Genomic DNA, 13614 nt, shown 5'->3' with positions numbered 1-13614 from the left:
AATGTGTATTCTAGGATTTACATTTTGGAATGGGGAAGGCACTGTTGGCCGAGGTGAGGAAGGCAGAATCTTTGATGATTGTTATCTCCGACCATGCTCTACATTGAGTGGATGTAGTCCTGGAAAAGGGCCGGGTCAGAGGCCTACGTGGAGGTTGGACGTAAGATTGTTGCGGACCCAAATTTTGGTACCAAAATGGGAAAGGTGATTGAGGACTATGTAGGATTTAATAGGAATGGGGAGATTTTGCCGTCAATGGTCTGGTTGAAAGCAGTAGTGAGGGGTGAGGTCACCTCATGGTGACAGAGAGGTAAGAGAGGAGCGGCAGCGTTGGTAGAGGAAATTTTGGAGGTGGACGGGAGGAATGCGGAGGATCCAACTTCTGGTAAGGAGGAAGGAGTCACAGGCAAGGTTTGACCTTCTGTCCATGGGAAAAGAGGTTTGACAGTTGAGGCGGGCAAGTGAAGCCTTCTATGAGTATGAGGAGCAGGGCAAGCTCCGCCAGCATGCAGTTGCAAAAGAGATTGTTCAGTTCCTGGATGGGACGGGGAGCTGGTAGCGTCACCCGGGCAGGTGAACAAGGCATTTGAGGAGTTCCATAAGAATTTGTGTAAGTCAGTGCCTCCGGAAGATGAGTCAGACATAAGGGAGATTTTGGGATGATCCGAGTGTCCCGAAGTCGGAAAGGATGAGAGATCAGGCTTGGAGGAGCCAGTGGGGGTGGAAGAAGTGGCGACAGGGAAGATGCAGGCGGGTAAGAGATCAGAGCAGCATGATCTCCCGATGGAGTTTTATAGCACGTTTCTGGATAAGGTGGTGCTGCTGTTGGTGGAGATGTTTGAGGACATAGAACAAATAACAAAGAAAATAACAGCACAGGAACAGGCCCTTCAGCCCTCCCAGCCTGCGCCGATCCAGATCCTTTATCTAAACCTGTCACCTATTTTCCAAGGGCCTACTTCCCTCTGTTCCCCGCCCATTCATATATCTGTCTAGATGCATCTTAAATGATGCTATTGTGCCCGCCTCTACCACCTCTGCTGGCAAAGCGTTCCAGGCACCCATCACCCTCTGCGTAAAAAACTTTCCACGCACATCTCCCTTAAACTTTCCCCCTCTCACCTTGAAATCGTGACCCCTTGTAATTGATACCCCCACTCTTGGAAAAAGCTTGTTGCTATCCACCCTGTCCATACCTCTCATAATTTTGTAGACCTCAATCAGGTCCCCCCTCAACCTCCGTCTTTCCAATGAAAACAATCCTAATCCACTCAACCTTTCTTCATAGCTAGCACCCTCCATACCAGGCAACATCCTGGTGAACCTCCTCTGCACTCTTTCTAAAGTATCCACATCCTTCTGGTAATGTGGCGACCAGAACTGCATGCAGTATTCCAAATGTGGCCTAACCAAAGTCCTATACAACTGTAACATGACCTGCCGACTCTTGTACTCAATACCCCATCTGATGAAGGCAAGCATGCCGTATGCCTTCTTGACCACTCTATCGACCTGCGTTGCCACCTTCAGGGCACAATGGACCTGAACTCCCAGATCTCTCTGTACATCAATTTTCCCCAGGACTCTTCCATTGACCGTATAGTCCACTCTTCAATTAGAGCTTCCAAAATGCATCACCTCGCATTTGCTTGGATTGAACTCCATCTGCCATTTCTCTGCCCAACTCTCCAATCTATTTATATTTTGCTGTATTCTCTGACAGTCCTCCTCACTATCTGCAACTCCACCAATCTTAGTATCATCTGCAAACTTGCTAATCAGACCACCTATACCTTCGTCCAGATCATTTATGTATATCACAAACAACAGTGGTCCGAGCACGAATCCCTGTGGAACACCACTAGTCACCTTTCTCCATTTTGAGACACTCCCTTACACCACTACTCTCTGTCTCCTGTTGCCCAGCCAGTTCTTTATCCATCTAGCTAGTACACCCTGAACCCCATACGACTTCACTTTTTCCATCAACCTGCCATGGAAAACGTTATCAAACGCCTTACTGAAGCCCATGTATATGACATCTACAGCCCTTCCCTCATCAATTAACGCTGTCACTTCCTCAAAGAATTCTATTAGGTTTGTAAGACATGACCTTCCCTGCACAAAACCATGCTGCCTATCACTGATAAGTCTATTTTCTTCCAAATGTGAATAGATCCTATCCCTCAGTATCTTCTCCAACAGCTTGCCTACCACTGACGTCAAGCTCACAGGTCCATAATTCCCTGGATTATCCCTGCTACCCTTCTTAAACAAAGGGACAACATTAGCAATTCTCCAGTCCTCCGGGACCTCACGCGTGCTCAAGGATGCTGGAAAGATATCTGTTAAGACCCCAGCTATTTCTTCCCTCGTTTCCCTCAGTATCCTGGGATAGATCCCATCCGGACCTGGGGACTTGTCCACCTTAATGCCTTTTAGAATACCCAAAACTTCCCCCTTCCTTATGCCGACTTGACCTAGAGTATTTAAACATCCATCCTTAGCCTCAACATCCGTCATGTCCCTCTCCTTGGTGAATACCGATGCAAAGTACTCATTAAGAATCTCACCCATTTCCTCTGACTCCACGCATAAATTCCCTCTTTTGTCTTTGAGTGGGCCAATCCTTTCTCTAGTTACCCTCTTGCTCCTTATATACGAATAAAAGGCTTTGGGATTTTTCTTAACCCTGTTAGCCAAAGATATTTCATGACCCCTTTTAGCCCTCTTTATTGCGCGTTTGAGATTTGTCCTACTTTCCCGATATTCCTCCAAAGCTTCATCAGATTTAAGTCGCCTAGATCTTATGTATGCTTCCTTTTTCATTTTAGCTAGTCTCACAATTCCACCCGTCATCCATGGTTCCCTCATCTTGCCATTTCTATCCCTCATTTTCACAGGGACATGTCTGTCCTGCACTCTAATCAATCTTTCCTTAAAAGACTCCCACATTTTAAATGTGGATTTACCCTTAAAGAGCTGCTCCCAATCCACATTCCCTAGCTCCGGCCGAATTTTGTTATACTTGGCCTTTCCCCAATTTAGCACTCTTTCTTTCGGACCACTCTCGTCTTTGTCCATGAGTATTCTAAAACTGACAGAATTGTGATCGCTATTCCCAACGTAATCACCGACTGAAACTTTAACTACCTGGTCGGGATCATTCCCCAATACCAGGTCCAGTATGGCCCCTTCCCGAGTTGGACCATTTACATACTGCTCTAAAAAACTCTCCTGGATGCTCCATAGACATTCTGCTCCATCTACGCCTCCAACACTACATGAGTCCCATTCAATGTTGGGAAAGTTAAAATCTCCCATCACGACCACCCTATTGCTCCTACATTTTTCTATAATCTGCCTACATATTTGTACCTCTACTTCACGCTCGCTTTTGGGAGGCCTGTAGTAAAGTCCCAACAATGTTAGTGCACCCTTCCTATTTCTTAGCTCTACCCAAATTGCCTCAGTGCTCGAATCCTCTATCGTGCCCTCCTTAATCATAGCTGTGATATCATCTCTGACCAGTAATGCAACTCCTCCACCCCTTTTATCTCCCTCTCTATCCCTCCTGAAGCATCTATAACCTGGGATATTTAGTTGCCAGTCTTGCCCTTCCCTCAACCAAGTCTCCGTAATACCAAGAACATCATATTTCCAGGTACTAATCCAAGCCCTAAATTAATCTGCCTTATCTGCTACACTTCTCACATTGGAACAAATGCACCTCAGACCACCTGTCTCTTTGCGTTCATCATCTCTTCCCTGTCTACTCTTCCCCTTAGTCACATTGAGTTTATTATCTAGTACCTTACTGGCTTTAGTTGCTGCCTCTTTACTGACCTCTAACTTCCTAATCTGGTTCCCATCCCCCTGCCACATTAATTTAAAACCTCCCCAACAGTGTTAGCAAAAGCACCCCACATGGTGACTAAGGGGGCATTGCCAGAGACAATGGGGCAGGCATCCATTTCATCGCTGCTTAAAAAGGACCCGGACCCGGTGGAGTGTGGGTCGTATAAGCCAATATCTTTGTCGAATGTCGATGCCAAGATTCTGGTGAAGATTCTGGCACTGAAGTTGTGCCTCCCGAAGGTGATTGGGAAGGATCAGACAGGGTTCATAAAGAGCAGACAGTTACCATCAAATGTGCAGCGTCTGTTGAATGTGGTTCTTTCTCCGGCACAAAGGAAGGAGCCGGAGGTGGTGGTGCCACTGGATGTGGAGGAGACATTTGATCCTGTGAAGTGGAGCTATTTATTTGCAGTGTTGGAGAGGTTTGGGATTGGGCCTAGGTTTGTGGCCTGGGTGAAATTGTTGTATAAGGATCCGATAGCGTGTGTGTGCACAAATGAGATGGATTAAGGATACCTCCTGTTGCATAGGGGAACGAGGCAGGGGTGCCCCATGTCCCCCCTTCTGTTTGCACTGGCAATAGAGCCCTTGGCCATAGCGCTGAGGTGCTCTGATGATCTGTGGTTGTATATCTCCAACCCGGGCTCTTCAGTGGGGGATATAATGGGACTGTTTAGGAGATTTGGGACTTTTTCAGGCCAAAAGTTAAATTTGGGAGAAAGTGAGTGTTTTGTGGTGTCTTCTCCAGGAGCGGCAGTCAGGGCGGGGGCGTTGCCATTTCAGGTGGTATCTGAACTTCACGGGTCTGGTGGGTAGGGTCAAGGCAGATTTACTCAGGTGGGATAGCCTTCCCCAATCGTTGGCAGGGCAGGTGCAGGCGGTTAAGATGAATATCTTGCTGTGTTTTTTTTATTTCTGTGCCTAATGGGCTTTTCGCCGAAATAGTTTTTTATGGGGATTGAAAGGTTTGTTTTGTCATTTGTGTGGGCAGGGAAGGTGGCACGGATTAGGAGGACAGTGCTTCAGAGCGGGCGACAGTTGGGGGGGCTTGGACCTTCCGAACCTATTATTGGGCAGTGAAAGTTGAGAAGGTGCAGGGTTGGAGGAGGGAGATGGAAGCTTTGTGGGTGACGATGGAGGCAGGCTCTTGTAAGGGGCCAGCGTTGCGGGCACTGGCAACGGCGCCGCTCCTGTTTGCTCCAGGGACGTATTCGGAGAATCCGGTGGTAGTGGCCATGCTAAAAATATATAGGCAATTTCGATAGCACTTTAGAGTGGGGGTGGGGTCAAAGTTGATGCCGCTTCGAGGGAACCATGGGTTTGAGCCATGGAGGATTGTGCGAGGATGAGAGGAGTGAGGGGTGCTGGGGATGAAGGACTTATTTTTAGAAGGGCAGTTTGCATGTTTGGAGGAGCTGGGGGAGAAGTTTGGGATACCCGCGAAGGGAGGCGCAGGAGCAGGATTTTGCTGAAAGAAATTCCGTCTTTTCAGGTGGTACCGCCCGTCTTGGTGCTGGAGGGGGTGTTAGACATGATGGGGATGGAGGGAGGGGGGTCATCTCCGCTATCCATGGGAGGATTTTGGAGGAGGATATTACAGGCAGGAGGGAGAAGGAGCTTGCGATGGCGCTGGAGGAAGGGCTGTGGTGTGAGGTGCTGTGGAGGGTGAATGCCTCAACCTTGTGTGTGAGGCTGGGGTTGATACAGCTAAAGATTGTACACAGAGCACACCTGGTGAAGTCAAAGATGAGCTCGCTGTTTGAGGGGATGGAGGATATTTGCGAGTGGTGTTGGAGGGGGCTAATCATTTACGTGTGTTGAGATCCTGCCCGAAGTTTGAGTAATTTTGGAGGTCGTTCTTTAGCACTATGTCAGCGACCTTGCACATGGATTTAGAGCCCAGTCCCTTGGGGACCATATTTAGGGTGCTGGAGCTGCCGGAGTTGCAGACAGGAGCGGGGGCAGACGTTTTAGCCTTTGCCTCGTTGATTGCTTGTAGGAGGGTCCTGTTCGGGTGGAGGTCAGTTTCTCCCCCCAGTGCCGCTGTGTGGCTGGGGGATTTAATGGAGTTCTTGTACTAGGAAAAGGTGAGGGGGGCAATGGAGGCGTTCCATAAGAGATAGGATATGTTTATACTACATTTCAGGGAGATGGTCACCGTCAAATGCTAGGGGGGAGGGGAAGGGGGCGGCGAGGTGGGGAGGTTGGTTAGGGTGTGGGGGTTGGCAGGTTTGAGGTTTTGCTTGGTTTTACTTTGTAATGTTATGTGTTTTAAATGTTAAAATGTTAAAAATTTGAATAAAAATACTTTAAAATATATGTAATCATTTTAAATGTCAGGAATGAATCGGATTATTGTGTGTGTATTTCCCTGTATTTTGAGCAAATTGCTTTTGAGAAAATTACAAGAGGCTGAAATCAGAACCAAAGGAATAGATTTGATGTTGGTCAATCAGATTTTTATTTCCAGGGGGTTTTGTCTTGGGCTTGTGTTGATACTGTAATCAGTACTGATGGATTTCACTTATTCGAAATAATCATGAGATAAAGGGTAAAGTTTGTTTCCAGCAGCTTGAAACAGATTTTTTTTAAAATAAAAGAGTTTTCGATAATTAGGGTGTTGAACGAAAGGTTACCCACTTTAAATAAAACATTCTTGGAGTATAGGCTCAGATGCCAAGGTTGGCATTTAAAAATAATTATCATCTTTATCAAGTAGGCTTACATTAACACTGCAATGAAGTTACTGTGAAAATCCCCTTAGTTGCCACACTCCGGCGCCTGTTTGGGTACACTGAGGGAGAATTCAGAATGTCTAATTCACCAAACCACCACGTCTTTATTGGCCATCTTTAGTTACCTTGGAGATGGTGATGGTGGACATTCTTGGACTGCTGCATGTCTTGTGATGAAAATACTCCCGTACTGCAGCTAGATAAGGAATTTCAGGATTTTGACCGCCCCGCCCCCCCCCCCCCCCCCCCCACCACCACCACCACCACCACCACCACAATGAAGGAATGGTAATGTATGTCCACATAATCCAAAAGGCAAAGAAAGAGAGAGATGTGAATGAACAAACTGTGATGATTATATAGACTGACATGTCACAAATGGCTATAGGCCAGGATCCTCTGTGTGTGCCCTCCCTCCTCCCTAGTGGTGGGATTTCCCACACTGGATGCAGCGGGCCATTTGCCGCTGCTGGGATCTTCCATTCGTTTGCATGGTTCACCCACACCCCCATTGCCGGGAAACCTTCTGCTGGGGCCAACTTTGGTGGGATCAGCGGATCCCACTGTGGGAAGGGCTCGAAATCCCACCCTGTTCCTTATTGTAGTGGTATTTACTCCCATTGATTGTTTGAAAGCAAAAAAAATTATATTCTGCCTAAAGGCAGGAGGCAACCTTGCCGCGGACTATATCTGTGTACTTCTCCCAAATTCAAACAAGACATTCTGCCTTTCAAAAAGCGGTACAGCCAAAAGATAGCAAAGTCACTGAGATCACACGCAAGCATCCAATGTGATTTATGACAAAAATGAAATATCTGCCAAGAGGGAATGCCCATAATACTCCATTAAAATGTACTATATTAGTCAACAATATTGTTTGCAGCATTGGATTTAACTCCTTCACCCATTCCATTTTGTTTTGATTTTTAGGTGCCCCAGGATGAATGGGGAGGTGGTTATCCAGGAGTGAACAAGGACGGTGAAATCCCTTGTCGGAGAATGCGCAGTGGCAGCTACATCAAAGCAATGGGAGATGATGAAAGTGGAGACTCAGACTCAAGTCCAAAGATGTCACCAAAGGGAGCTACTCAGCACGAGAACTATCCAAAATTGCTGGGCGTGGGAAGCAGCAGTGAGCAGATTCGCTCGAAGTAAGGTTAAAGCAGACTGCTGCGTCCCAGTCAGCTTGGGCTATGTTGCTGTGTTTTTATTTATTGGGTTGTATCACGTTCATTCCAGAGACCTGTAATACACATCACATAAAAACCGACACTCATCACAAGTGTTTTATATGAGAAGCACAGAAAGGTACGCACCCAGTTCCCCAACGAAGATGCATGGTTTGTATGGAAGATTCAATTGAGATAGCTACTCTCCTTGTCTGGGATGGTGGCATTATCTGAACTCAACGTGTGCAACAGTAGGGATTCTACTATTGACCTCGATGCCTCCCGAGAATAGAGAGAGGAAACATTTCCAGGCGTTTCACACCTGATTGCTATCCAATAACACTCACAGGAAATGTACATTTATGGCTGACTAGTAAGATCAGGATTGTGTTGGGTGTGATATTTCCTGTAAAGGAATAGCCAATCAGTGACCATGCTATCATGGGCTAGATACCAGGCAATAGTGGAATATACATTGTTATTGTAAGGGGCACACAACCTGTTCAGGTAGTTGTGGGAGGGGGGGGGTGCGGAATCTGTATGATGCTGAACCCAAGAGACTATCTAACATATCTGTGCATTGATTCTGAGTTTTTGCCAGGTTATCAAATAAATTATTACAGCTAAGAGGAGCACCGCATTGGACCACTTCTATTGTGGAAAAATACAAATCTCCGCACATGAGTGGGAAATTGATATGGGAAATCCAAAATAATAGCAACCACGTAAAGATGTCTTAATTTTCACAATAACACTTGATGACATTGTTATAAAAATCACAAGTGCTTGCAGTTTTTATTTCTAATGATTCACTCAAAATTACAGGTTGCCATTCTTTTGTACCCAATAGAATTTCCTGATCAGAATGGACATTTAAACTGGTAACTGCTTAACAAAATGTTATCATATTTTCAGCCTGGGGTTGTATTCTGGTCAGGTCCAATGGGTATAAATATCCCATATCTGGCAGATGTAAAAGGGCCTCTGACAAAATGAGTTTGGACAGGATCTGTCCAGTTACCCTGCCCAGTTCCCAATTGTTGTAGGTCTATAGTAAAAAATAACTGCCAATAATTCTGCATGACAATTGACAGATTCACTCAGAGAGGCCATAAGGATGATCATTCTGGTAACCAGCAATCGCATGCTGCTGCTTTTCAAGGTTGGGGTTATACATATAGTTGGGCAGTGTAGAGGTAGCTCTTCCAGTCAGCTGCACAGTACTTGATCCAGACTGTGCGATGATGCCACTGAAGCAAAACAGGTGAAGAAATGTTCCATTCTCCAACTCTTGATAGCGTTCACCCTGAGTCGCACAATGCCCATTAGAATTGGAGCCAAATATTTATATAAAATTACAGAATTAGCCCAATCTTTTTAGCCGCTAATCTCCTGACAATTTTGAAAGTGCAGGGATTAATTTGTTTTTCATATTTTACTGAAATCTGTATTGAAGTTTATCTTTTATAGAACCTGACAATTGCTGGCAAATCCAGCATTTGTTGCCCATCCTTAAGTGTCCTCGAGAAAGAAGTGGTGAACTGTTTTCTTAAATCGTTGCAGTTATTGTGTCATAGAGACACTCTAGTTTCTTGAATGTTGTTGGAGCTGCTCTCATCCAGACAAGTGAAGAGTATTCCATCACACTCCTGACTTGCTCCTTGTAGGCTGTGGACAGAAGTTGAAGAGTCAGGAGGTGAGTTATTCACTGCAGAATTCCCAGACTCTGGCTAGCTCTTGTAGCCACAGTACTTATATGGTTGGCTCAGTTATGTTTCTGTCAATGGTAATTGCCGGGATGTTGATGGTATACTTTTCTGCAATGCTAATACCATTGAATGTCAAGGAGAGATGCTTAGCTTCTCTCTTACGGAGAGAGCAATTGCCAGTTACTTCTGTGATGTGAATGCTACTAAACATTTATCAGCCCAAACCTGAATGTTGCTCGGGTTTTGTTGCATGCTGAAACGGACTGCTTCAGTTCTGAGGAGTCACGAATGGTACTGAACACTGTCCACTTTATCAGCAAACATTCCTGCTTCTGACTTTATGATGAAGGGAAGGGCATTGATGAAACAGCTGAAGGTGTTTGGGCCGAGGGCACAATGTTGACGAACTCCTGCACTGATGTCCTGGGGCTGGTATGATTTGACTCCCAACGACCATTGCCATATGTTTTGCGCTGGATAAGACTCCAACCATTGGAGAAGTTTGTCCCCTGGTTCACATTACATCAACTTTGCTCGGGATTCTGTCAAATGCTGCTTTGATATCAAGTGCAGTCACTCACACATCCTCACTGGAATTCAACTCTTTACCCATGCTTGGACCAAGGCTGTAATGGAGTTACTATTTTTTATGTGTTTTCATTTCGGAGCTGCTTATAGATCTGATCTGATGACACAATTATAGATAACAGAAGCAGTACCTTCACACTGTTCACCATTTTGCAACCACAAGAGCGATTATCTACCTTACAGTATCCCTTTGCCCTCCCCATCCATCTGCTCGTTTATCACACACACACAAAAATTCAGTCTACTAGCTTCTAACAATACCTCTGATACTTGCCACAAAAAGCTGGACAAAATATATTCCAAACAGATGCTGCCACAATCAGTAAGAATAAACACCAATACCTCCTTCACAATAGTCCTCAATACTGGGGCCCCACAAGGCTGCGTAATTAGCCACCTATGATACTCCCTGTACACACACGGCTGTGTGGCAAAATGTGGTTCCAACTCCATCTACAAGTTTGCTGCCGACACGACCATAGTGCGCCTGATCTCGAATAACGACAAGTCAGAATACAAGAGGGAGATAGAGAACCTAGTGGAGGGGTGCAAAGACAACAATCTATCCCTCAATGCCAGCAAATCTAAAGAGCTGGTCATTGACTTCAGGAAGCAAAGTATTGTACACACCCCTGTCAGCATCAACGGGGCTGAGGTGGAGATGGTTAGCAGCTTCAAATTCCTAGGGTACACATCACCAAAAATCTGTCCTGGTCCACCCACGTTGATGCTACCACCAAGAAAGCACAACAGCGCCTATACTTCCTCAGGAAATTAAGGAAATTCGGCATGTCCACACTGACTCTTACCAACTGTTGCAGATGCACCATAGAAAGCATCCTATCAGGCTGCATCACAGCATGGTATGGCAACTGCTCGGCCCAGGGCCGCAAGAAATTTCAGAGAGTCGTGAACACGGCCAAGTCCATCACACAAACCTGCCGCCCATTGACTCCATCTACACCTCCCGCTGCCTGGGGAAAGCGGGCAGTATAATCAAAGATCCCTCCCACCCGGCTTACTCACTCTTCCAACTTCTTCCATTGGGCAGGAAATACAAAAGTCTGAGAACACACACGAACAGACTCAAAAACAGTTTCTTCCCCGCTGTTATCAGACTCCTAAACGACCCTCTTATGGACTGACCTGATTAATACTGCACTCCTGTATGCTTCACCAGCCGGTGTCTATGTATTTACATTATGGACCTTGTGTTGCCCTTCTATGTATTTTCGTTTTATTTTCATGTACTAAATGATCTGTTTGAGCTGCTTGCAGAAAAATACTTTTCACTCTATCTCAGTACACATGACAATAAACAAATCCAATCCAATGCTTCAATTTTCTCCATCCACTCTCGTCCACTTAGAGTAAATTTACCCTCCCTCTCCACCTGGTCAACCCTGTTTAGATCAAAAACACTCACCATTGGGAAATGATAATGGTATGATCATACATACAGTATCCCATTGTGCAACACATTGGTACACTGAAAGCATCACATCTCTGATTTATCCTGAGCCACCTTCATGAGTCTGTGAACATGTTTTTTCGTAAAGCACACATGACTCTTTTTTTAAGGTCACCGGTGTAGCTGCCACCTTATTTTTGGATTCACCACCGATCCGTGGGCGGGCCTGTGCCATGGGGGCACGCTTTTCCCTCCGCCTCGGCCACAGCCTCCGCGATGGCCGACACGTAAGAGACACATACCCCCTGCGCATGCGCGGGGATGACGTCAGCGGCCGCTGATGCTCCCGCGCCTGCGTGGACTTCCGCCGCCCGGCGAAGTCCTTCTGGCCCCGGCTGGCGTGGCGCCAAAGGCCTTCCACGCCAGCCGGTGGAGCGGAAATCCGCACCTTTGGGCGACCCGACGCCGGAGTGGTTCACGCCACTCCATCCCGCCGGGACCCATGCCCCGCCGGGTAGGGGAGAATCCCGGCCATGGTGAGGCTCAGAGTAAATTGGACAACAGCTTTGGGGTGCTGCACATAAGCAACTAAATGTGGAAATCAGGCAATTGCTGTCTGACTTGCTTCTCTCCCCCCAAAACTGTACAAATCCCACATCTTGCCTAGAGAGTCAGCATTGAAAAACATGGATTAATGTGAAGTTGCTGTATTTATGAAATAGATATCCAGTAAAATTGCCAGCGAAAGTTTGAGTTTGTCCATTCAAGTGGAAGTACTTTTTTTTAAAATAGCATGATAAATCTTAATTAATGTCAAACAACATCTCTGTCACTGCAAAGTAACTTTTACAATTGAGCAGTCTCATTCATTCAGATTTTAATTATTCTTGGAGATGTTAAAACAAAGTTTGTGTATTTTTACCTTTGTTTCTGATTTGTTTTTCTTGCTCTCTTAATCCCATCTTTCTTTCCCTCTCTTTGTTGCGCTTTCTGCACATAACTTGATATTGAATTAAATATTCTATCTTAAGACCCACGATTGGTTGGGCCCCCGTAGTGGCCAGCCCAACTGCGCATGTGCGTACCCCGTGGCGCCGGGTTCAGGCCGGGATCGGCAGCTGGAGAGGTGTAGGCCGCTCCAGCGCCGTCCTAGCCCCCTGTGGGCTGCAGAATGGGGTCCTGGAACGGGCGCCGACGCCGGAGTAAAACACCCCCGTTTTTACTCCGGCGTCAGCACTGAGCCGCGCGTTGGGAGAATCCCGCCCCTGAATTCTCCCTCTTTGTACCCGAACAGGCGCCGGAATGTGGTGACAAGGGGTTTTTCATAGTAACTTGCAGTGTTAATGTAAGCCTACTTGTGACAATAAAGGTTATTGCTATTATTATACAGATCCCTGATTCTTCTGTCGAGGGATTTTTGGCTCCCGAATAACTTTAGGATCCAATGAAAACACTCATACGGGCCTACATTTTTTAGAGAGGGTCTCACCAACCAGTTGGAGAACAAGTGAGAACAATTGTTTATTCCGATAAAATCGACTGCTTTAAAAGCGCTTAAATGGCCACCAGCATGCCTTGCCCTGGTTGATGACCCCAGTGCCAGAGGTCACACCCTCTGAGAGCAGCCAACCAATCAAAGACTGATGGCTCCTCATGCAGCCAGTGTCAGCAGGAGTGGGGCTGCTGTCGGCATCGCACCTACCAGACGCCCAGGATCACCCCGGGACCCCAGACCATGGGTGAGTGAGGTGGGATTTGGGTTGCAGGGTGCTGGTGAAGGGAAGGGAAGAGGTGTGGAGGTGAGGGCAGGGGGCTGGTTTCCAGCATCACACCCTTCCCCCCCCCCACCCCCCCACCCAATGCCGGGTACCTCGATCAGGCACAGCTTGCCTGACCCCACAAGTCCCAGCCCGGTAGGCCATTGACAAATCTAACATGGTTTGCTGGCAGCCATCCGGGGATGAAACCAAGTTGCAATGAGCTCAGGGATAATATGGTCAACTGGTTCATTAATGAGTCGAAATGACATCATGCTGACAACAGCCAGAATTCCAGGCCTTATCGCCCTCCGACCTAATTAGGGAAGGTTTTCCCGTCATCAGGAGACTGGAGCGGGGCCCCCTCCCATGATTAAGTGGGCTCGG

General features: G+C 46.6%; 1 protein-coding gene across 3 annotated transcripts in view; it reads left to right on the top strand.

The window, feature by feature from the left end:
* Positions 1-13614, top strand: part of LOC140418106 (disks large-associated protein 2-like) — a 1176606-nt gene that overhangs the window by 1047377 nt on the left and 115615 nt on the right. For all 3 annotated transcript variants that reach the window (XM_072501530.1, XM_072501537.1, XM_072501527.1), the window contains one exon: positions 7524-7744. In XM_072501530.1, coding sequence (XP_072357631.1) covers positions 7524-7744 — 221 coding nt within the window. The remainder of the gene's footprint in view (positions 1-7523; positions 7745-13614) is intronic.

This window comes from Scyliorhinus torazame, chromosome 1 (assembly GCF_047496885.1).
Source record: "Scyliorhinus torazame isolate Kashiwa2021f chromosome 1, sScyTor2.1, whole genome shotgun sequence".
Lineage (NCBI taxonomy): Eukaryota > Metazoa > Chordata > Chondrichthyes > Carcharhiniformes > Scyliorhinidae > Scyliorhinus > Scyliorhinus torazame.
Note: the sequence above shows the minus strand (reverse complement) of the source record. Positions and strands in the feature narration are given on the sequence as shown.